At 32.4% G+C, this 25833-nt stretch overlaps 1 protein-coding gene across 1 annotated transcript; it reads left to right on the top strand.

Moving 5' to 3' along the window:
* Positions 1-2080: 2080 nt before the first annotated feature.
* LOC149898505 (facilitated trehalose transporter Tret1-like) lies at positions 2081-20369 on the top strand. Its single transcript, XM_090115088.1, has 4 exons — positions 2081-2860; positions 16585-16750; positions 17310-17497; positions 19294-20369. The coding sequence occupies exons 1-4, from the start codon at positions 2081-2083 to the stop codon at positions 20356-20358; spliced, it is 2199 nt and encodes a 732-aa protein (XP_089971214.1). The 3' UTR covers positions 20359-20369.
* The last annotated feature ends 5464 nt before the right edge of the window (positions 20370-25833 follow it).

Genomic DNA, 25833 nt, shown 5'->3' with positions numbered 1-25833 from the left:
TTCATTTGTATTGCAGAAAATAAGTTGTCGTGTCCATGCTATACTAAAATTAAAAGGATTTGCATGTAAAATATTATGTAAGCTCAGTTCTCTTAAAAAAGCAAAAATTACCTTTGGGAAACGCTCAGAGAAAAGCTACTTAATTTACGATTATCATATATCATAGGTACATGATAATTTATTTATTAGGTAAGTTGCAATGTTTAAGTTCGAAGTGTAATTTAGTTGATTCGAAAGCCGAAGCTACTATAAAAAGTTGTTTTGTCTCTATAAATATCATACATTCATCTCATTTAATTCAAAGCCATTAATGCATCATTATTAACATTTTGTTTATTTATTTACTTTATCAGTAATTCAATCTTATAGATAATCTGCATTAATTAACAACTAGATATGCAAATAATCACTACAATATAGTAAAAAAAGTCCCTGTTGCTGTCTGTCCGTCCCTATTGTTTATGCAATCTTTAAAACAACGGAACGGATTTTGATACGGTTTTTAATAGATATAGTGACTCGAGGTATATAATTTATTAGGTTTTAAGACAAAGCACGTAGGAAAGCTAGGGCGAAAAGGTAGTAATGAATAAATACAACAAAAACCAGCATAATAATATATCCTATCCTATCCTACTAATATTATAGTGTATTATATCATACGATTGTTACTCTTTCACGCAAATACCGATTACAATGAAATTTAGCACACATATAAAGGGTACCTTGTATTAACGCATAGGATAGGTTTTATCCCGGAAATCCCACGGGAACGGGAACTATGCGGGTTTTTCTTTGAAAACGCGGGTGAAGCCGCGGGCGGAAAGCTAGCAATGAATAAATAACCCAAAAAAAACATCATGTTATACTCATACAAAATACGTATAAGTATAACAGTTGTAATATTTGGCAGAGTCACGACAACGCAAAAATTCGCTTCATTCCACACAAAAGTTCCAAGGTCTGCCGCTATGCGACACTAATTTCACATTCCAACCCATCCCAGAAACTTTGAATTAAATAAATATACTGAAGAATTATAGTTTAGTGGTTAAGGTTTAGTTCATTGAAAAGGTGAGACAACGTGGTTTTAAAAATTGAAGTGTATTTTGGTTTCATCCGCAGAAGGAATATTTTAGTAATATTTTTCATGGCTGCTCTGCATAATATAATACCTAAGTATTCCATAAATTAACATAATAAATTTGTAGATATGAAGCAAATTATCAAAGTACCAACATAATATTATTATTTATTTTATATCAACACTGATTAAATCGATGAAAGAAAATATTCAGAAAAAATGGGCAATGGGAATTTTCAGTAGATAAATTAGAGTAGAGTCTATTACAATTTAAAACTATTTTTTTTTATTTATCCCCGCTGCATAGCGGTAAAATATTAATAAGAAAAGTTTTAAATTGAAAGAATCTGCATCATTTTATTTAAAAACCAAATCTATTAGCAGTTTGAGCTTATACCTTTTACAATACATATATATATGTACGTACGTAGTTAAATGCGGTTAAATCTGTCCCTACAACCTACAACCTACTTCTATATTTTTTCTCTAACGTCTTTCTCTCTACGTCTGCAATGTCGAAGTCTCTTCAAATTCATAAGAATAAACGACATACAATTGAGAAGCATCCACGCAGTCAAATCCTCGTCATTAACTTGAGCGGTTCGTTTATTATTAAATAAGTATTTTGTATTGAAATTCCAAAACCTTAGGGGCTCAAAATGCGATATCTTACTTCTTAAATGGCCATTGACTCAAGCAAATTGTCGATCTAAATAAATTACTGTGGAATTTATTCGATTCATTCGGTCAATTAATCAATTTATTCGGTCAATTAATCAATTTATTCAATTTATTCGGTCATTATTTTAAGAAAATGCCGCATTTCGTGAATATTGCGACGTTGTTGTAATTTTAAGAAATAAAATATAATTTAGCTTTTCATAGAATAAATTTATTTGTTTCATTAACAAATGCCAATACTAAAATATTATATTCCTGAAAATTATAATTAAAATAAGTATTTAATTAAATTTTCATTTTTTTCCAGACAGCAGGATGGCCGGGTCGCGTGAAAGGTTACTGTACGATAGAAGATCAGACTTTGACTATGAATATGACAGAAGACGACGCTACGAGCAAAACCGCTACGAAGCAAGCCGTTCCGAAGTGAACCGTTCCGAACCAAACCGGTACAGAAGTGAGAGATTCCAACGAATCGATCGTCCACGTAGAAACGGTTACGTTTACGAAGACATTTATTCCGACTTCGACGAAGCTCAGGGCCGCTTGTCATTATTCAGACCAATTAGACCAGAATACTTGAACCTACCAACTAATTATACGAAATACAACTCCCTACCCAGACCTCATTACAACGAAAGGAGATATAAGAAAGACTATTACGACTTTAGAATCGAAGAAAGAAGGCCGCGAGAGCCGTATGATTATGAACGAAATAAACGTAGAACTGACTACGCAAAACCAAAAAATGTGGCTGTTTGCAAGCCTCTTCGTATACCAGAACAAAACGTACGTTATTGGACAACCGATATACCCAAAGAGAGGAAAAAGAAAGACGAAACGAAGAAAATAGTGAAGTTTTCAGAGGTATCGGGTTGCCAGAAAATGGTGGTCGATGATCCAGTTTGCGGTAAGAAAACCGTAGCAGCTAGGGAGTTAGAGGTATCCTTGGACCAAATGATACAAAACGGTTATTTCGAGAAGCACAATATTCCGATACTGAATGATAAAAAGGATGATACAGTGAAAGTTCCAAACGGAAAGTGCTTATCAGCAGAGACTCCGGCACCGCGCAGATACCGACATTTACCCCAGGTATGTACGCTTCAGATTTTATCTTGTCCATATTATCTAATATGCTAAGCTACAATGCGGTTAGCAAGCAAGTTGAAACGGTTATTTGCTCTTGCAGTTTTTGGTGTCTGCATACAGATCTTGTTTTTAAATTTCGACCAAAAGGGCCTGTGCTTTGCGTACCATATTAAACGTTACATTTAAGCATAAATAAAACCTTTTTACTTTTTAATACTAAATATTGTATACGAGAGAAACTTCTACAACATGTTTTGAGATAACAATGTATATCACTACTTACATAGTGTGCAAATTGCAATAAAGTCGCTGACGCTCACTATGTATAACGAAATCTTTAAAACTACGCAACGGATTTTGAAGCGGTTTTGTTTTAATATAGTGATTCAAGAGAAAGGATTAAGAACATAATTGCTTAAGTTTTTAAGCGAAACTTCTTTATCGAGGTTGGACAAAAATTTATTGTAACATTTTTGCGTTACGCCGTACGCGTGACATTTTTGCGTTACGCCGTACGCGTGACATTTTTGCGTTACGCCATACTCGTGACATTTTAAGGTCATAAAGAAGTTTCACTTCTTACGTGTGTACTCTAGTACACGCATACATTTTTTTTATAAAAAGGACGAAGCCACGCGCGGAAAACTGAAGTAACAATAAAAACATATATAACTGAAGTTCAAATTACAATACCAGTAAACTCTCAGGCTCTGAAATAGAAACATTATGACATGTAAAGTGATTATGAAACATATTTATATAGATTATGCCATTAAGTTTAGTCAAGATGGATAATTACGGGCATTAGCCGACCCGAGTTCGGGTCCGTCCTTGACCAAAGGGTCTATGTAGTCACTATGTAGTACATGATCGTTATATCGCTAAGTATTACATTACAATCTGTTACATTTCAATTTTGCAAAATGTATTTTTCATTTTTAAGTACTTAACTATAAATCAATTAAAATGAAAAACTGGTTTAAAATTTGCATGTATCCTACATAACACACACGTACCTAAACATCTAGTCAGTTTATAAGTTGCTTTATCAGCTGTTTAATTAACAGCCTAGCCATTTTATTTAACGATCCAGTTTAACGTTATCTGCGTTTTTATTTTTAAGCTATTGCATAGCTTCTATCACGGGCTATATTGAGCGCGGGGACCGAAACCAGAAATTTAGTATCGAAAAACCTCACGACGGGCGCAGAGGTGAGGCTTGAAGGCATAGCATGCACTAGCTTTACCCCCGAGTGCCACACGTCTTTTAATAATCTATAAAATCCGTATAAGTACAGGAAAAATATTCGGTTTCTTCCAATAAAGTTAGATGTATTATTTATTATCTACATTCTACACTCTACAGGATAGATACTATAAACTAACTATAAATATTATATAGACTACATTATAATCCATACAATAAGTAATCCATCTCCATACTAAATTTCTTCCAGACCCAAAATTCGTAGCAGTAACTAACATCTTTAGTATCCTCACAAACTTTCACGGGTATAATAATAAACTTCATACTTTAGGATTATATTCGCCGATACATTGTACATAATATAGCTATATAAGAATAGTATTATATTATCTGTGGCTATCTTAGAGTATATATTATTATATATACTCTATGGTGGTTATCTTTTCGATAGTTTTGATCTCTACTCGGGATAAGTACTTAATCTTTGAACATATTTATAAGTACTGGCTTAACATTTACTCTGATATAATGGGCGTAGCATAATCTTCATTGATTTTTACTTGACCGATATGGTAAGGCAAAATTTTCTTTGTTGATCTCGTACAAAACCGGCCGATAAGTTGAGATTTATGTTTCGTTTTCCACGAATATAATTAATTTTAATAATTAACTAGCACTAGTCTTCGGTTTCTATCATGTTATAAGTACTTAACCAATCATTATGATGATGATGACCAATAAATAATAACCTATTATATTTTTCTTAGCTTTAATTCATCTTTAAATTATATTAAGCAAAAGGTGATTCAATTTGGACTGATCGGTTAGCTTACTTCCAAGCCAGAAGTCGTGGCTTCGATTCCCACCTAGGGCAAATATTTGTGTGATGAACATAGATGTTTGCTCTGTGTCTGGATGTTAATTATCTATATAAGTATTTATTTAAATTTATATTTCGGAGATTCCTCGCGATTAATTTCAACGTCCGCCATGATCGTAAATAATAAAAAGAATCAGTGCGCACAACTGGCGCGGTTGGCTGTCGGGCGGCAAGTGTCGTTCGAACTGACACCCCCCAACCTACCAAACTACTGACTCAAGGAAAATGTCATTGTCACTTGTCATTGTCATAAATTCATTCGTTAAAACTTCAAGTCTTACTGCGTCAATATTAAAAATACTCACAACTTTACCAATAGATGGCGTTAATACCAACTGAATAAATCAATACTCCGACACGGCCATTCTGACAATAAGCGCGTTCTCGCGCGATTTCTAAGCCTATTTAGCTCTGATCACAACTTTGCGTCAAAGTTTGTAACGTAGAACCTACACAAAGCGCGAAGCTTCCCATGTAGAGTCAACACATGAAGCGCGGAGCTTCCCACGTAGAGTCAACACATGAAGCGCGAAGCTTCCAATGTAGATAGAGCAAACACATGAAGCGCGAAGCTTCCAATGTAGATAGAGCCAACACATGAAGCGCGAAGCTTCCAATGTAGTTAGAGCAAACACATGAAGCGCGAAGCTTCCAATGTAGTTAGAGCAAACACATGAAGCGCGGAGCTTCCAATGTAGATAGAGCAAACACATGAAGCGCGGAGCTTCCAATGTAGATAGAGCCAACACATGAAGCGCGAAGCTTCCAATGTAGATAGAACCAATACACGAAGCGCGAAGCTTCCAATGTAGAAAGAGCCAACACATGAAGCGCGAAGCTTCCAATGTGGATAGAACCAACACATGAAGCGCGGAGCTTCCAATGTAGATAGAGCCAACACACGAAGCGCGAAGCTTCCAATGTACATTAAGCTAACACATGAAGCGCGGAGCTTCCAATGTAGATAGAGCCAACACATGAAGCGCGGAGCTTCCAATGTAGATTCAGCCAACACATGAAGCGCGGAGCTTCCAATGTGGAGCCAAAACACGAAGCGCGGAGCTTCCAATGTAGATAGAGCCAATACATGAAGCGCGGAGCTTCCAATGTAGTTAGAGCAAACACACGAAGCGCGGAGCTTCCAATGTAGTACCAATGTAAATAGAGCCAATACATGAAGCGCAAAGCTTCCAATGTAGTGCCAACACATGAAGCGCGGAGCTTCCAATGTTTAATTTACGCGTGAAGCGCAGGGCTTCCAACGCTAAACTCTCGCATGAAGCGCGGAGCTTCCAATGCTAAATTTACGCCATCAGCTCCTCTTAGGAAAGGAAAAAGAAACAAGCGTCTAGGGATGCGATCCTTTATTAGCATTGATCAACAAAATAAATTGTAAACATTTCTACTAACCAAAACACCAACAACAAAAATAATGGAAAAATCATCATATCGCAACCGTCGACATAATAAATACAATCGTGTATCTCAACAAATGCCGTTTACTTTGGCGACTAATCATTTTATTTTAACATAACTCAATATTTAATTATTAATTTTTAAAGCCGATTAGAAAAATAAAACTCACTCTTATTACAAATCATCAAATTGATTAGACATTTCTGGTAAACTCATAGGATATTTACTCAGCTTTTCATGACACACATATTGCGCACGGTATTCGAATTGAGCTCACGAAAATCAATACACAACCTGTCAGAGACATCCTTCTTCTTCACGAGGATAGCCGGGCTTGAAAATGGTGACGTACTCTCGCTGATAATGTTTTTAGACTGGAGGTCAACTATTATGTCAATCATGGCCTTGCGTTCCGCGGGGGCCAGGCGATAAGGTTGACGCTGCACTATTTTGTTTGGATCTTATAATCTAATTTCCATCTCACCTGTTGTTACGACCGTCTGAGAGTTCCCCTTTAAGGAGTTTTCATTAAAATTTTCAATAATAGCACGTAAACGAGCAATATCTTGGATGTCTGTAAGGTAGGTATCCATTGCTTCTATATCGGCACTTTGCAAAGCACAAACGTGCGCACGAACATCGCGAGAAACATGAACGCCTTTATTTTTAATTATTAAGTTTACCCCGAGTCGCGTAAAAACATACCACCCTACAATGACGTCATGAGGTCTTCCACCAAAAAAATCGACCTCTAAGTGAATATCATCAATCTCTATAGGCAAAGTAATACGGAAAAAAGACTGAGCGGAGTGGAGCCAATATCAGTTAAACGCGTAAAATAAAAAAAATCTCGTACACCGGTCATAACGTCAGCGATAGGTTTATGAATAAGCGAGCAGTTAGATACACTATCTACGAGGGCTTGTAATTGAAATCTACCAACAATAATTTTAACAAGCGGCGATTCTGACTAGACACACACATATTAACGGACACTTTTTTTTATTTTTTATTTTTCGCTCGTTGTTTAGAGAAACACACCTGCTTTGTATGCAGCAATTTGCAACAATAAGTGCACTGAACATTTTTATCGACAGGCGGGGAACATTTTAATTAAAACGTTTCCAAATGTGAAACCTTACTGTGCGGACGGAATTTACAACTTCGCTTATAGTGCCCCATTTTGCCGCAATTGTGGCACATAACATGGTCATTTGTTTCAATTTAACGCTGCTTAAAGTCACTACAGAAAGAGCTCGAAGTTGAAGGTCGTTTATTATTTTTATTAATTTGAGGGTAGGTAGCAACGTGTCTATCTAATGTTACAAAGTCCGTCGCGGTATTTTTTAATAAATCTGATCGTACCTGATTTGTCAGAGATACCTGACATGACGACTTCGATCTCGTTCGCCTCGCTCACGCTGCAGCTGTACGCGCACGTAGCCTGCAGTTGGTGGAGTATTTGATTTGGCGGATTGGTTCGCCGATTCTCGGAAATATGTCTCGCTCGTAGTAGCAGGGTGTCGGTTAAATACACTGGAGGAATGATGGTCAGATCCCACCGCTGCTTTCGGAGATTCCTCGCGATTAATTTCAACGTCCGCCATGATCGTAAATAATAAAAAGAATCAGTGCGCACAACTGGCGCGGTTGGCTGTCGGGCGGCAAGTGTCGTTCGAACTGACACCCCCCAACCTACCAAACTACTGACTCAAGGAAAATGTCATTGTCACTTGTCATTGTCATAAATTCATTCGTTAAAACTTCAAGTCTTACTGCGTCAATATTAAAAATACTCACAACTTTACCAATAGATGGCGTTAATACCAACTGAATAAATCAATACTCCGACATATATATGTATGTTTATCAGCCATCTGGTTTTCATAACACAAGCGAAAGCTTAGTACGGGATGAGATCGTGTGTGAAAATAGTTTCTGCTGAAAAAACATGTTCATATCCATACATACAAAAACAGATACAAATATGACTTGATAATAAAATGTCTTATAATATTTTAACTTATTATTTTTTGCTTATGTTAAAGGTAAAAAAAAATCAGTGGTTAAAATTTTGTTATAGATCTCATTAAATAATCAATTAATAACTATAACATAGCGTATCCGGTATATAGAGTATAACACTTTTAAAGGTGCCGTAACCAAAGGGTAAAACGATCCTATTAAAAAGACTTCATTACCCGTCTATGTGTCTGTATGTCCGTCCTTCCGTCACGAGCTTTTGAACTTGACTATTTTTTTTTTCATTTTTCATAACCTACCAGGACACTGTATAATATCTTCTTACTATTTGCACTCAATTAGGTTTTCTTTAATCCTAATATCTACGAATCTAATAATAGTTATGATGTAAGCTTTCTGATCCCCAATCGGCTTGACTCATCACGTTACAATTTGACGCAGAAATGATTTATTCTCTCTGTTAGTGGCAGATTAATAATTAGGTCAGCGCCATTGAAGTAGCGGGTAAGAGAGCGGAGAGCGATTTTGATATTATTGCTAATTTATTACAAAAACGGAGTAAACGTACGAAGCGAGCGTGTCGAAGTGTCGGCTGACGAGTGTCAGAATCAACTTTTTGTGTGAATTTAATAATTTTCAAGTAACAATAGCCTGTCTATTTTCTTATGGTAAACCAACTCAAACTCAAACATTACAATATATTTATTCATTTAGACTTCTACTAGAATCAATATACATAGCTTTCCAATTTACCACCGATTAGGAAAGCAGTTTCTACAGTTAAGAGCTGCCAGCTGGCAAAAATTCCGTTGTGGCACTTTTAAAATCAATTATTAATGTTCAGAACACGTCTTGGGTTTCCTTATTGCCACAACGCGTTGTGATCGAATAATATGTCATCCATCATCCATGATAGGAGTTTCGCTATTTGCTCTATCGATGATTTTTACAACACGAATTACGTCCTATCTTCTTCAAACTCAAACTCAAACTCAAACATTTATTTATTCAATTAGACTTCTTCTAGAAGCACTTTTGAAACGTCATTAGGTACATATTTTTAACATTTACCACCGATTCGGAAAGCAGTATCTACGGAGAAGAATCGGCAAGAAACTCCATAGTTGCTCTTTTTAATCATATCAGTTTTACAATTTCACAAATTACATATGTAACATCATAATAATTATATTAACATAATATGCCAAAGAACTGTCCTGTGGTTTTTACGCGACAACCCTCCATGGGTTTTTATCGTCCATATATTCCTTAATACTGTAATAGGCTCTCTGAACTAGTACATTTTCTTCTTTGGCATTATTTTTATATATCTGAACATAATATTATTATTTAAAATTGACATGATTTAAAAAGAGCAACTATGTCTTACGATCGAAATCAATTAGCATATAGAAGGCTAAGATAGAAGCAATTTCATTATTTTAGCGTAATAAATATGCATGAAGACTACAGTCTGAACATAGGAGACAACGCACTACGTATAAAAAAGAGCATGTGTGCCGAGCACACGTGTCAGAAGTGAAACTTCTTTGGCAAGATTAAAAGATACCAAAATCGTCCGCTTACTCGTAGACGTTACGGTATTGCTATGACGCGACCTTGAAATTTTACTCTCAACGTGCCTAAAGAAGTTTAACTTCAAAAATAGTTCCAAAAAACGCTATTTGCGTAGCCCAGCCCGTGGTAACCACAAAGTCCAGCGCTTACCGGATTTCTTCCCAAGAGAATTATTTCACGATGAATGCCAGCTATGGTCAGTTCCATGACTTTATAAAGCTTTGTGTACAATTTGCCTTTTGTCAAGGAATTATGAAAGCGCTAATTGAAATACTAATCTTAGTTCTACAGCTTTGCTAGGCATCCCTATTGTTGCTTATGTTATAACAATTCTGATTTTATATGAAAATGTGAACATTTTATCTTTCATTTCTAAGCTCTTTATTTTCCCAAGGTAATAACAATTTTTAAAATATTTCAATTAAAACAATTTTGTATTAACTAATATTATATTACTTTTTATATCATAAATGAATAACACATAAAAAAAATACGTAGTAGGTATAAAAGTTTAAATATCAGTCTTTAAGAGCCAATCGATAAAGTAGTAATTAGATAATTTCAAGTACTTAATCCACGATATATAAAGATTAAAAGATCGCATAATTGAATTATTTCAATACATATCAATTTAATTTACATAAAATCTAATTACGCATAAACTTATTCAGAAGCTGTAGAAATACATTTGTTTGTTTTGAGGATTAACATCACGACCTTTGTATATATAAATTAAGTAATATTATGTTCTTAGTACCTTTAATACATACCTATTAGTAAAAGCAAGTAAATCACAATCGAAGTGGAACCATTTTTAATTTTTATGTTTACAAAATATATTATTTGTATACTTTAATTTAAAGAACATAATGTCATAATTATTTGCTTAAATAATTGTCTAATTATAATACAACAATGCTTATGTTTACAAATATTAACCGAAGTTTACAAACATAGTAATAATTAGCATTGTAACATTTTGCACGTAGTTTGCTTAATTAACCGTAAATGTAATAATAAATAATGAACTAAAAATCATAATAAAAGAACTATTCAATATTTTTTCTTTTGAATGTCAAGTCTAATCTATATAGACCGGGAGATACTGACACAAAGTTTCGAGTCATTTGTAACAAGGATGGCGGTTCTACAGGGGTCTTAGTACGCAATGACAAAAAGAAAAATGATGGTGTGAACGCTGGTACCGGTGGCATAGTCGCGTGGGCGTTTGTCGAACTCGTCGGAAAAATAGCGAAAGTCAAACAATTTGTAACACAAAAATTTTAGAATTTGCCGATAGCCCATAAAAAAGTAGTAGGCGGTAGTGTCATGCCATACTTTTCCGGTGTGACTTACAGCCCGCCATACCGACGCGAATGTGTTGATTTAAATAAAACAATCATTCAACCATTTGTACCAGGCTAACTTTTGCACAGGTAACTATCGTCGTGCAGCCATTTACGAAAATCGCCATGCCATACTTTTCGGACGATTCCAAATGGTCGCCATACCGCCGAAAATCTGAAAAAAATTTTTATTTCGCCAAACTTTTTGTACCAGTATTGCATTTGGATTTTTGGAGAGTATTTGATAAAATGTGACCATTATTATATTTGCCATACTTCTAGTAGGGGGAAAAAGTGCTGTCATACTTGAAAAATTTATTTAGTATTAATTTATATAAGTGAAGATTTCCAACACATAGATCTTTGAAATTTTGTATTTATATTAATTGTTGATCCTCAAACTTACAGGAAAAATAAGTGCCATACTGTTACAAATCGTTTGACTTTCGCTATTTTCCGACGAGTTCGACTAACGCCCACGCGACTAAGCCGCCGGTACCAGCGTTCACGCCATCGTTTTTCTTTTTGTCATTGCGTACTAAGACCCCTGTAGAACCGCCATCCTGTTACAAATGACTCGAAATTTTGTGTCAGTATCTCCCGGTCTAATACTATTATTATAAGCTGAAGAGTTTGTTTGTTTGAACGCGCTAATCTCAGGAACTACTGGTCCGATTTGAAAAATTATTTTGGTGTTAGATAGCCCATTCATCGAGGAAGGCTAAAGGCTAGGCTAAAGCTAAGGCTAACATCACAAAGACCAACAGGAGCGGAGCGACGCGGGTGAAACCGCGGAGAGCAGCTAGTACTTTATATTTCACACTTACATCTAACTAAGTACTAAGTATATTTATTAAAATAAAATATATAGTTTTTGTACGTAATTATTATTAAATTTAGTATGCCGTGGTACGATGGTTTAGTACGATTGTCCTTCTTGGCCATTCAAATAAATATTATGTTTTTCGGGGATGTCCCCGCCAAAACTGAAACAAGTCTAGATATTATTTTTACTTTATCTGTGCAAAACGTCAAAACTGCGAAATGAGATGTTGATGATAACATCTTGATCGTTGATAGACTATATCACATAATAATTTGTGTATAACGAGGCAAAATTGTCAGCTGTGGTGTGCACCTTTTTAAATAAATAAACATAATAAATTCAACATGGCGCCTAATAGAGGGAAGATATCATATTTTTACGTCGAGAAATTTCATGTTCGATCCTTCGGATTTTGTTGAACTGTTTTGGTTCTGAATGTATTTTTTATAATGCTTAACGGCAAGAAAATACTAATTTTTTTGTAAATAACGGAAAATATAGAAAAATAAACATAAAGACGTTAACGAAATTTAGTAGATTCATATGTCCAAAATTGTTATAAACATGAACTTCGATCTTTCGTAGATAGGTAATATCACGAAATTTGTCGTCTCTATGAACAAAATCTAAATATAAACTTATTATAGAGGAATTAATTTATTATAGAGGAAACAATTAATTTCTTTTGTCTGTTACGTCGTTAATCGTTATAATGTAAATCAAATTCTTTTACTTCTAGAAAGCATCCTTAGCATGTAACACAGTCTACTTATCTTCTTATATATAAAAATGAATCGCAAAATGTGTTGGTAAGCGCATAACTCGAGAATGGCTGAACCGATTTCGATAATTCTTTTTTTATAATATTCCTTGAAGTACGAGGATGGTTTTTATGTAGAGAAAACGAAAATATGTACCACGGGCGAAGCCGGGGCGGACCGCTAGTAAATTATAATTATTTATTATCCCGGGTCAACTTAATACAAGAGGTTTGTCATAATATTCCCTTGTAAACGGGTTGCCTTAATAAATCTAATTCTACCAACTTACACACAAGTCGGTTATTAAAGCTCTAGTCAAATTAGTTTCGCCTCGCTCATGTTTGATTATGTCTCATATAGCAAACCACACTCAAACTAAGACCAAATTATATTGACGTTTTAACCGCCTAGTTGTACAATATTCGTAAGTTCGAGTACAATATGGGGGTCTTCAAGCGTAGAGTGAACAGGTACAGGGAAGCGCGTACCATCTTAGACCACATCTCAGCGTCAAGCGCTTCCCTATCGACAACAAAAAAAAGTTACAATTTAGTAACTAAATTTCGTACTAAAATAATACACAACATACTTGTAGTATTAGAGTTTATTTTTTTAATTGTTTAGTATTTTAGAATTGTAAAAATGTTTTCTGAATGTATAATAAATCTATACATACAATAAATAAATAAATAAAATTCGCTGTCAGCTCTATGTATGCTTAGATCTTTAAACGAAGTTACAGATTTTTATAGATAGCAATTAGAGCAAGATAGATAGAGTGATTCATATTGAAGTATTATTTTTCTTGCATAATTGTACCCATGTAAAGTCGGGGAGTCGCTAGTAAATAATAAAATAAAACATGCTTCCAGCAGAGAGAAAACCATATTATAGTTTGTATACCATAAACAGAAATGTATATGTTTTAAGATTTGAATAATAAGGCTGCGGCTGGTGGCTAACAACACATTAAAATTCTCTAAAGGGCCTCTGCGTGATGGACCTGTGTCCCTATTTAAGCCTTCCAAAGGACCGGGTATCTTCCATATTATGGTCAATAGTGGTACCCGTGTAATGGTATTATGGAGAGATGCATAAAATATGGATAAGTAGTTATAATTTTCTTTAATTAAGAAATATATATGTATAGAGTTGGCATTTCGTAGTAGATACGTTATTTATCTACACGTATCACGATGGTAGGTACCACCTAGATCACAGAAACTAAAGGGTAGGTACACATCATTGTTTTTATACAGATTTATCAAATGTTTCATTCGACGCAGAATGTATGTGAGGGTCGTAAGAGAGAGTAGGTCGGGTTTCAAACACATGTCGAATGTAGTTAAAATTGCGACAATTAGATATTTTATTTTATTTTCTTTATTAGGGATAATAAACAGCAGAACAGTGGTAAATTGTACAATAAAACTTAATCTAAATACAGGTATAACTGTCCAACCAACAACATTATCCACAGTTTGGATACATACATTTTGATACGTGCAGATATAAGAATAATAATGTAACGAGATTGTTTTTAGAGTGCCAATACATTAATATTTAATATTATTAGGTATATAATTAATGTATACGTCTTATAGTTATATTAGTTACCTACTAGCTTTCCGCCCGCAGCTTCATCCGCTTTCGAATCAATCTATCTACATATTAAAGAACTGATATCTATTAAAAACATCGAGATATATATGTACTACTACATACTATCTCGATGATTAAAAATCCGTTTACACAGGTAGGTACATACAGATGCGGGAAGCGACTTGGCTTTATACTATGACGTAGTGATCTGCTTAAAATTCTATCGTTAAAAACTTTTCACTTCAATTAACAAATTTTATACCGCTATTAATCCTGATGCTATTAATTTCGCAAAATAACGTTCCAATTTACGTAATAATCCGAAATACAAATTATCGTGAAAAAGGCTGAACTTTGGATGCATTAACATTTGACCCGGTTATGTTCCAAACTGCTTACGTCATCGTGTTTACAGGAACTGGGAAAATGTGGATGTGGTAATCGATCGATGTAAATTTTGATACAATTCGATAGTTTACGAAACCGCGTACAAAATTATATTTAACGGGTCATGAAAATCTTTGTATAGGTTACTATATGCTTTAAAAGTTTTTTTATAAAGACCGAACATTACTTAATTTAAAAAAATACAGCAAAGCCCTGGTTGAAAATAAACACAAATTAGAAGTACAAATCAAACCTGCATAACATAATTTAAACACTGTCATTTACTGATCCATCGTTTTAAAATTTAAATATGACTGAATTTTAATATGGACAAGTCAACAACATTAATTTTATCATCAAGAGACGACTTTAAGAAAGCATCAGATAAAAATAAAATACCTAAATTCCACAACAAAAAGCATCTTAAAATGGAGTAGGCACTTGATCGCACTTGGCAGTAAAATCGGCGTATCCAAAATTAATAATTCTGCAAACGTTTCCAAACTCAAGGATCCAATTTTAAAAGGGTTAACGATGCTTTCAAAGGAAAAACTTGAAAGGTTATTGACCTATTTTGTTATTATTCGATGAAAAATTTAATAAGTTTCCAACTTGATTATATTTATAGGTAATTTTGTCGTAAAATTGAAATTTTGTTTGATAAATAGGGCGGTATTTTTAATAAAACAGACTGATCACAGGCTGATCAGAAAACTGTTTTATAAGTTGGAAAAACGGTAAAACGCCATCTATTTGAAAATTAAGTAAAGTTAACTATTTAATTAAATAAATATCAATATAAATAGAAATATTTAATTAAGTAAAGTTAATTATTAACTATTTTAATAATGCTAAATTTTGTATGATGTTTGTTACCCTTTTACACAAAAACTGCTTATGATTCCGAGATAGATAGATTCTACTTTAAACCCGGGTACACACGCGAGACGCCGCCGGTTGCAACTAGTACAAAATAATCTAGAATTTACTATAATATGTACAAGTACTATAGTATTAAATTATGGTACGAGCAACTCCCGTTAACATAAGTACCTTGGCACCTAAAGGAGCGGTAAACAATATCCATCAGTGTTTAGGCACGTACCGTGGTCCGTGCGTGACATGGAATTATTTTGTTTTTATTTCTTGTAAGTGTATGTACTTTGTAAGGGAACGTGAAGAAAGTGTGTTTTGAAGTTTATCAGATATGTGATGGAGTCTCAATTTTCTATATAATATTATACATATTAATATGATGAGGGACGTTATTCGATAAAACATAAATTAATGATTGAATTGTATTTTCAGTAAGACTATCTAAAAAAGTATCTGTTATTTAACTAAGTATGTATATGTCGTGGCCATATCGTAGATTTGCTCGCATTTCATGATGTGGCCAATATAGCCAATATAACCAGATCATGAAATCGTCAAAAAACAATCCTCTATTTCAATTGTTTTTATTTATTATTAAAGCTTCGTTCATTTAATGAATGTTTGATTAATGAAATAAAGAATGAGTTTTGACAAAGTTTGTTAATTCAGTATTATTAATTGAAATGAATGAAAGGAATGGAATGATTGACTTGAATGAAATGAAAGAAATGAATGAAATGAATGAAATGAATGAAATGAATGAAATGATGAAATGAATGAAATGAATTAATGAGATATTACATATATATTTTAAATGTTACTTATAATATTTATGTAGATCATTTAATATGTTTAATTTTTTCAGGTGATAGCAGCTCTAGCAGTGTCCCTAGCGCCATTCTCAGCTGGACTGGGTAAAGGCTACAGTTCTCCCGCAATCGCATCACTCCAGGGTCCAGCAAATGCGACCAGACGCGACTTCCAACTGACAGACCAACAGGCTTCATGGTTAGCGTCGCTGTCTTTTTTGGGTGAGTTTTACTTTAATTTTCAAGTTATGATACTATAGATATTATGTAACAATGAAAACAGTGTGATATTACAACCCTATAAAGCACACCGTTTAAAAGCATTAAAATTAATATTATTTTAGGTAGTGATATACTGAGAGATGATAATTCATCTGTCAGTATATCACTACCTAAGAAAATTAACAGCTAATACATTTTCATAATCCTATTTGATGTCGTCCAAATGATAATAAAGAGACAATATCATAAAGGCCACATTACGAATAATAGCAAGCTAAAGGTTTAAAAATGGCGTAAAATTTCTGAAAATAAATAATATCTACAGAGACAGTCGACTTACCTTCGACTCTTAGAAACACCTTTTCCTAAAAAGTGCAATCTTAAAAATCCTTTTCATAATATTACTATTATTACTACTTTAACATATAACATGGATATAATTATAACATTAATTAAACATGGATATAATTAATCATGAATTATTTTGCCAAAATAAGATAATTGCATTTTGCAATTTCCAAATCCATGCATTTTCCAAAAATCTGTTTTCGTATTACAGGAGCGCTCTTTGGCGGCATGGCGGGCGGCGCAGCCATGCGGCACGGGCGGCGCCGCGTGCTGTCCCTAGCTGCGGCCCCTTGCAGCTTATCCTGGTTGCTGACTGTGCTAGCCACGTCGGTTCGAATGATGTGTATTACTGCCTTCTTGGGGGGATTCTGCTGCTCTATATTGACTATGCTTTCGCAGGTGTGTTATGTTGTGTGAAAATTATTGTGTGTGTATTTTGGCATTCTTTCTTTGTAACTAATGTTCAGTGTGTTGTTGTGTAAAAAATTAGACGATGTCACTTCATCTGAAGTGGTATACATAGAGATAAAATAGGTGCTTTTCTTACTTTTGTTTCAAATTGTAAAATTTTCGTCAAACTTACTATTAGATTTACTAAAAATAACAGTTTTTCAAGTGATTAATTCCAAGTAAGTTCAGTCATACAGTCTTTGGTTTTCCATTCATTCGAAGCTATCTTTAGAACGGCTGAATCGTAGGTTTCCTTAAAATAACAGTTTTATTTACAAGTATTTTGTTAATTATTTTGAAGTTTTCTAAAATCTAAATCATAATATTATTCCATATTCTACGCTAGCACTCAATACAACTTTATATGAATATTTTATTATACGCAATAACTTCAAATTGACGAAGGGTATAAGATATTTCTGTTATATTAGGTCCCAGTCCCTAAAAACCGATCAATAATACGGATGTCAAATATTATCTGCTCCATACCCGTCGAAGGAAACGAATTTTCTCTTTATTATTACAAATATCCTCGTCAATAGATAAAAATATGATTTCCATAAATATTATATTTCATCTCGAAAACTCTCTATTTAGTATAATTTATACTGTATTGATACCTCTTTATGGAAATGCATTTAATTGACTATTATTATTATTCACTAGTTCCACTTTTATTTCGATTTTAATTCGATTTTATGTAGGTAACGAAACTGGTCGTAGTTTTTTGTAATAAATATCGAGATTTAGATAATTAATAACCCTGATATAAACTTTACACTGTATTTTCTTTTTATTATTATTTTCCATCTAAAACTTTCCTAATGCATGCTGTAAACCAAATTACTAACAGTATTCAAAGACTATCATATATTTTCATTTTTCTACAATGTCCTTAATATCTCAATGAAATAATAAATTTAAATACTTTTATTAAATTGTTGAAAAAATGTGACCCAAATTCCTACACAGCTACTGTAAGTAATGCCAACATTAAAAGCAATAACTTCCACACCCCCCTTAATTGATTATAAGAACTTCTAGAACTTTCCGGAATTCCCTCACGACGTCGTTGACTAATTTCATAAAATTCCCCAAAAAGGGAAACTTTTACAAGATAACGTTATTATATACAAAGCCTGAGCCTTAATTCCAGGCTTCGAACTTTATATTAGGAAATCCGTTGAGATGGCGTAATTTAAAAAGTTTTCGGGTATGTTTGTTTATCAGGGCTTTGTCGTTGTTAATTAGAACGTTAGGACCAAGGAATGATAAGAAAATTCGTTCGGAATAGATCATCGTTTATTGATAATAGTTTGTAAACAACTTCATCAAATTAAATGTAAACATTTCTCCGATTACACCATCGTAGCGAAAATTCTTTTAGATTTGAAGCATCCCGTTTATTTTTGATTGAAAAAAAAATTTCAGTGTTTATTTATAGTTATTTATGTATCACGCAAAAGTTGAAAATAATTTTATAAGCATTTTGATGACGTGGCAAGCGAATATATGGATATAATGGATTTCTTCCATAGTTATTTTATTGAATTTACTTATTAATATAACTTAATTGCAGATAAGTCTTCAGCGAGTGCTTATAAAAAAGCAAAAGCCTTAAATATTCGTAAATTGAACTTACAAAGAAACTTTTGCTATTCTTGTGTAAAAGTAGGCATTACCCAAATCCATTTATTTAATTAAGTAACTACCAATAATTACAGATTGTTCTTGTTCAATTTCAGGTGTACATCAGCGAAATATCCGTGCCAGATATACGCGGCTGTCTCAGCGCCGTGCTCAAAGTGGTCGGCCATCTTGGAGTTCTCTTCAGTTTCACCATAGGAGCCTACTTGGATTGGCAGCAACTAGCTTTGTGTATATCAGCTGCTCCACTACTACTGTTCTGTACGGTTCTATACATCCCAGAAACACCAAGCTACCTCGTGCTAATCGGTAAAGACGAAGAGGCCTACAAAAGCCTGCTTTGGTTACGCGGTCCAAACTCAGACGTTGCCCAGGAACTAGCAACAATACGCACCAACGTACTGGCTAGCAAGAATTTCAGTCAACGACAAAGTCAAATGTCTAGCAGTCAATTGATAAGTTCTTTAGACGTTAGAACTATGAATCGCCTTCTTGGACCTATTTTAGTGACGTGTGGACTCATGATGTTCCAGAGATTCTCTGGAGCTCATGCATTTTCCTTCTATGCTGTGCCAATTTTCAGAAAAACCTTCGGCGGTATGAATCCTCACGGTGCAGCAATAGCAGTTTCTTTCGTACAATTATTGGCATCATGTCTCTCTGGTCTTCTAATAGACACAGTCGGTCGTCTTCCACTACTTATAGTCAGCTCTGTTTTAATGTCCATGGCCTTAGCTGGTTTCGGTAGTTACGCTTATTACGAAGAGGTTCATCGGAACCAGAGAATTCAGAATGTCATGTTCCATCAGACCGTTGGGCAGAATGATTGGATCCCCTTACTTTGTGTCCTTGTTTTCACGATTGCTTTTTCTTTAGGAATGAGTCCTATATCTTGGCTCTTGATCAGTGAATTGTTTCCTTTGGAATACAGGGCTTTCGGCAGTGCTATGGCTACAGCGTTCAGTTATCTTTGTGCGTTTGTTGGTGTTAAAACGTTTGTAGATTTTCAGCAAGCGTTAGGATTGTATGGGGCTTTTTGGTTGTATGCTTCCATAAGTGTGGGAGGGCTTTGTTTTGTAGTTTGTTGCGTACCAGAGACAAAGGGTAGAGATTTGGATGAAATGGACCCCAATTATGTCCAAAGTTTAAGCCCCAAGAGGTAAGAGGGTACTGCCATCAGATCATTAGCTTCGTTTGAACAATTAGGTAATTATTTGTTATTTTCTCAATCTTATTTTGAAGTTGCTATTAGAAATTCTATTAAAAATACAATATAGATAAATGATTGTATCCCTCAAAGACATTTCTCAGTAATTCTTAAATAAATCATTTCGATCAATGAAGACAAATCTTTTTGAAAATAATTAGATAATAATATTTTTAAACTATCGAGTCCACTGCAAAATTTTGGCTGTGCTAAATAAATTAAATACTGACATTTTTATCTAATACCACTGTTACTCTTAGTAATTTATACCTACATATCCTTTATCATATCTTAATTCAAATTATTTTTAAATCCCTGAAATATTACAAATAGCAGTTATCGATGAGATCTAGAAAAATCTAAATACAAATAACAAAATATATTTAAAAAATGTAAAATAAAATTTTGTAAATAACTTCTCTATTTAGCGGTCCATTAATATTATACAATTTATTATTTTAAATAAGCTATATTCCTAATATACAATGAAGCCTTAATTTATTTTCAATTTAATCCAGTTAGATTAACTGAAATTTAGAAGAACGAATTCACAACCGGTACTCAACTTTGACAATAAAAATAGACAAAGTTGTAGGTATACAGAAAGAAATGTCTTAGAATTTCTTTCTGTATACCTTGAATGTATAGAACCACAGTAAACAGAATACGAACAGTAGCGTAACTCTCTACAAAACGTTATAAACCGCTCACTCACACAAACATACGCATCGACGAGACTCCGAACTCCGAAGTGACCGCTTAGAATTTTTGCTACCGATCGTATCTGTTGACTTTAATAGAACTCTCTAGACATGAGGTGAGGAACTGCAGGTTTAAGCATAGCGGGGACCAATAGCGGTACACGAAATATATCTTTAAACGCTTATTGGCTCAAAAACTGATTAAAAAGTTGAGTAACGCTTGCAAATTCAAGTGCAAAAATAATCTATAGTACTTATCAAAAATAATCAAAATGCGTTTACCCTATTTACTATTTTATCGAGCTTTCAATCTATTGAATAACGTGACAATAAATAAGACAATAAACTTTAGATAGTAGGCTTATATTTATAATATGTATTGATGTAGATAACAAGTATTTTCCTCCATAATATAATATTATGTCATTTACATTTAGGGCCGATTGACTATGGACAATTTCGACAGTAAACGAATGAATAAATGTGAAATAACATCCTGTATTTGATACAACAAGGAATATTACATTTAATTAACAATATTTGAGTATCAAATGCGCAGTATTTAACAGATAATATAGTTTGAATTTTTTACCCGTACAAACACAAAATAGACTTCTCTTTTCTGTGAACACGAAAAATAAAAGCACAGAAAAAAATGGTAAATATGTAAAGGTGTGGGTAGTAACAATAACATCGATCAAAAAGTAAATAAACGAATGAAATAATAAAATTATGACGAAATGAGAACACTAGTTGCTGCTAAATTTATGTTTTTGCAATTGAAAAAAGTTATAATATTTTATCATAATAAATAAGTTGACACTATTAAAATAAAAATTATTGTTCTTATATTTTAAAATTATTTTTAAAATGTTTTTTTTTTTACTACAGCTGTCAAAACTTAAAATGTAATACGATACTAGCGCCAATGTATTGAAACTTTAATTACTTACTGCTTACTTTATCTGGATGTTTTTCATGTAATTTTCTATATTAAAATAGTATTATCTTATATTTATATCATCATAAAAACTCTACAAAACTCCAAAACGAGAATTCTTTGATAAACCAACGGCTACGCATAAATTAAACATAGTTTAAATCGAAACTTGACAATAAAATATTATTTTTAAAGAATTGTTACGATTGGGAGATTCTCTATATAAATCTATTTTTTTTTGTTAATATACATAGTTATTTGTATTAATTTATCTGAGCGTTTATCACTGTTAAAATATAATTATAATACTTTTAAAAATATGACAATAAAGTTATGCTGAAATAAAATACTGAAGTAATTTTTGATCATGTTATTTTATAATAATTGTAAAGGAATTTAATAATTTATTTATTCTAATATGTTATTATTTTTAAATAATAGTGTATGCAATTGTTTAATGTTAGATTTAATAGGATTTTATTTCTAAATGAGTATTAGTAGTTAGTCCTTAGGAAGTCGTTGATAAGAACCAACACTGTTTTCTTTTATATGAGTATAATTATTCTTGAAATCAATATATGTACCTATACCTAAGTATGTATTGTGTATTCTTAAGAAAGAGCGTGTGTGCCAAGCACACGTGTCAGAAGTGAAACTTCTTTGGCAAGATTTAAAGGTACCAAAATCGTCGCCTTACACCATGACGTGACGGCATTGCCATGACACGACCTTGAAATTTTACTCTCAACGCCTGGAGAAGTTTCACTTCAAAAATGGAACAATGATGTGAATATTAATTTCATGGAATATTCTGATATCTAAAGCTATGAACTTGTCGAAAAATTATTATAATAAATAATATTTTAAACAAATAATTTCGAATTGACATGTTAATGTAAATAAGAAAGATATTATTAAATTGGAGGCCTAGAACCCAAAATTAGTTAGTATTTAGTAATTATGCTAGTAGGATTACGGCTAATCGATTTGATCCCAAATAATAAAAAAAAAAACATAAAATCACAATCTTATATTAAAAGTAAAATAGACAAATTAATAGGTTGTGAATTTATACATTTTCTAGATTTTTATAATAAAAATTATTAATATTCTATTGAAAAATAGCTTCAAATGTTCCAAATAATTGCTTGCTGTATGGATAATAAGTAGATTGGATGTCAATGGTTTTCACAACTTATAGAAAATTGTAAATATTTTTCATTTATTTCTTAAAACGCTTGCAAGTATATTTAGATGAACATATTATTTTGTCAATGAAATTGAAAAAAACTGTCAATTTAAAACTATTCCATCAATATTCTATGCTGATTTATGGCTGATTTAAACAGCGAAATTTGTTTTTATTCACTACTGCCATTCATATTATTTTTAAAATCTTTCGTCTGTTTATAAAAAAAATAACTGTGACAGCTGTCAGAAATAATTTTTAATTATTTTTTTTACTTTTCCTTTACATAGAGTACCTATTATTTTTGTTGGATAAAAATATTTTATCGTAAATAATAAAAAGTAATATATAATAACTGATGTACTTACTTAATGTAAGATTTTTTTATTTTTACTTGAAGATTCTATTTAGGGCTTTAATCCAATAAATTAATGGCATAAAAGAAAAAAAAATACGAAGATATTTCCAAATGACAGATGCCACAGATTATAAATATTACTTAATATATTCTTTTCACTTGTGTAAACTAGCCGTAGGTGACGCCTAGCCTTTTAGCTTGTGATGTGTTAGCGTGCCTGAATAAAATATAATTCCTGTTTTAGAACTTAGACAATAATATATTAAACTTAGAAAATTATTATGAATCAAAACAATCTTATGGTACCGTTGTGAATCTGATATTGAATTTTGTTATAACGGCATGGACGAATAATATAATGATATTGGGTTTATATATTTGTCTATGATAACGGCCAAGTCATGTTTATGTAATTAATATAAAAAAAACTGTTTTAATGTGTCTATAGGATTAAAAATGTTAATGAAATCAATTATATAGGCTATTTATTTTGTGTATGAATATTATGTTTCAAGAAATATTTTCCTAACTATTTGGTTTTACATTAAAATTATTTTTCCTACCTACAATATATTTTCCACTAAAGTATATGTACCTCTTTCTATAATTTCTCAAATCATAGTTTAATTATTAATACTTTTTACAATATGATAATAAAAAAACAATTATTAATATAATAAGGTAGATAATTAAAATAGAACGGCTTTAATTAGCTTAGTGTTTTATTAAATGAATCTAGATTGTATGAAATTGTGTGAAAATGCAGAAAGTAGGGTCTTGCTATGTGAACATTTTTGTGACAGAGGAAATTTGATAAACAAAGGGAGCTGAATATTGTTAATCATAATATTATTTTACTGGCTTTTTATTGCTTTTATATTATCAATGTAATAATTTAATTATGTCAATTTTAATAGAGCTAACTATATAGCAAAAAATATATTTTCACTGGATAATAAAATTATGTTGTGCCTATCGTTTATCAGTATTGACATATAACAAAATGTAGGTACGTATGCATTCTATATTATATAAAGTAGGTGTCTGTTATCTTTAATATAACACACCCTGATTATTTATCAAATATCCTATAATATTTAGGAATATATTATGACAATAATATTGCGACAATAAAGCATGTAGTGAAACTATGAGATGCACTTCACATAATTTATTAATTTAATACATTCAAACTTAATGAATTTTTATTCTAGATAAATCGTGTAACGCTGAAATGCCTAATAAAATAGATTTATTTGTAATGTCGTTATTTTATTACGCCTACGTCATTTTAAACAAAAATTACCTCAAACGCAAGTTTGCATATACAGACAGTAAGGATATAATTTTTAATAACGAATAGAAAAAATTCGGTCACAAGGCGGGACTCGAGCATTCAAATGCTTTATAAATTTATATTTATGAAGCATTTGAATGCCATAAAACCAAAACTATCAAATTCAGACAGTAAGGATTTTTTGTATGTAGGTATAATTAATTTTATGTAATGTCATCACTCATCATTGTTACCTTATCAAACAATCAGTACTAGATGATACTATGCAATGATACTTTCAGATAGGCAGATAATGTAGATAAGTAAATTACATTTGACAGCACTGTGATTTACAATTAAAATTTAAACCCTTAGTTTCATACCATACAGCTGAGAAGTTGGTAAGTTTGACCTTAGTTTCTACTGAAGAGAACAATAATTGTAACAGGAACAATATAATATTTTATGAGTAAATTTTGTCATTTAACACATATAACTTTTATTTAAATTTGAAAGTAAGTAATGATGATTTTCATGAAGGAATACTTAAGTACCTAATTTTCCTTTTCAAATACTATGGATCACTAGTTGAAAATATTTAAAGAATTTTACATAACGAATATAAATTAATATTAACTTTTGAAGATTGCAAATGGGTTTTTTTTTTGAATAATTAAATCTATGATTCTTAAAATTGAGTAAAGCGCCATCTATCATAATAACTAGAAATTATTTTATAGCATGCAAGGTGCATGCGGTAGACTAGCGGTACAACTTTTAATATAGTTCTAGTGATTTTGTACAGATGGCGCTAATCTTAACGCATTAATTTTTTGCAAGTTTTAGTAATTATATGCATGTTTTTGCTTATATTTTATTATCTTAGGTTTGTACCGTCATTTGCTACATGTAAAGCAAAAACTATATTGTACATTGTTTGGATCAAAGATTATTATTGTAAGGTTAT

This window comes from Colias eurytheme, chromosome 22 (assembly GCF_061535395.1).
Source record: "Colias eurytheme isolate Ceu_HAF_F1 chromosome 22, ilColEury1 Martin Lab GWU primary, whole genome shotgun sequence".
NCBI classification, from domain to species: domain Eukaryota; kingdom Metazoa; phylum Arthropoda; class Insecta; order Lepidoptera; family Pieridae; genus Colias; species Colias eurytheme.
This window is presented reverse-complemented; position numbering and strand designations above follow the sequence as displayed.

Bases quoted from the DNA above. Each gene is read 5' to 3' on its own strand.
- LOC149898505 (XM_090115088.1), top strand. From the start codon at position 2,081: ATGGCCGGGTCGCGTGAAAGGTTACTGTACGATAGAAGATCAGACTTT. The intron at 2,861-16,584 runs GTATGTACGCTT...TAATTTTTTCAG, and splicing joins GATACCGACATTTACCCCAG to GTGATAGCAGCTCTAGCAGT. The intron at 17,498-19,293 runs GTGTGTTATGTT...GTTCAATTTCAG, and splicing joins TATTGACTATGCTTTCGCAG to GTGTACATCAGCGAAATATC.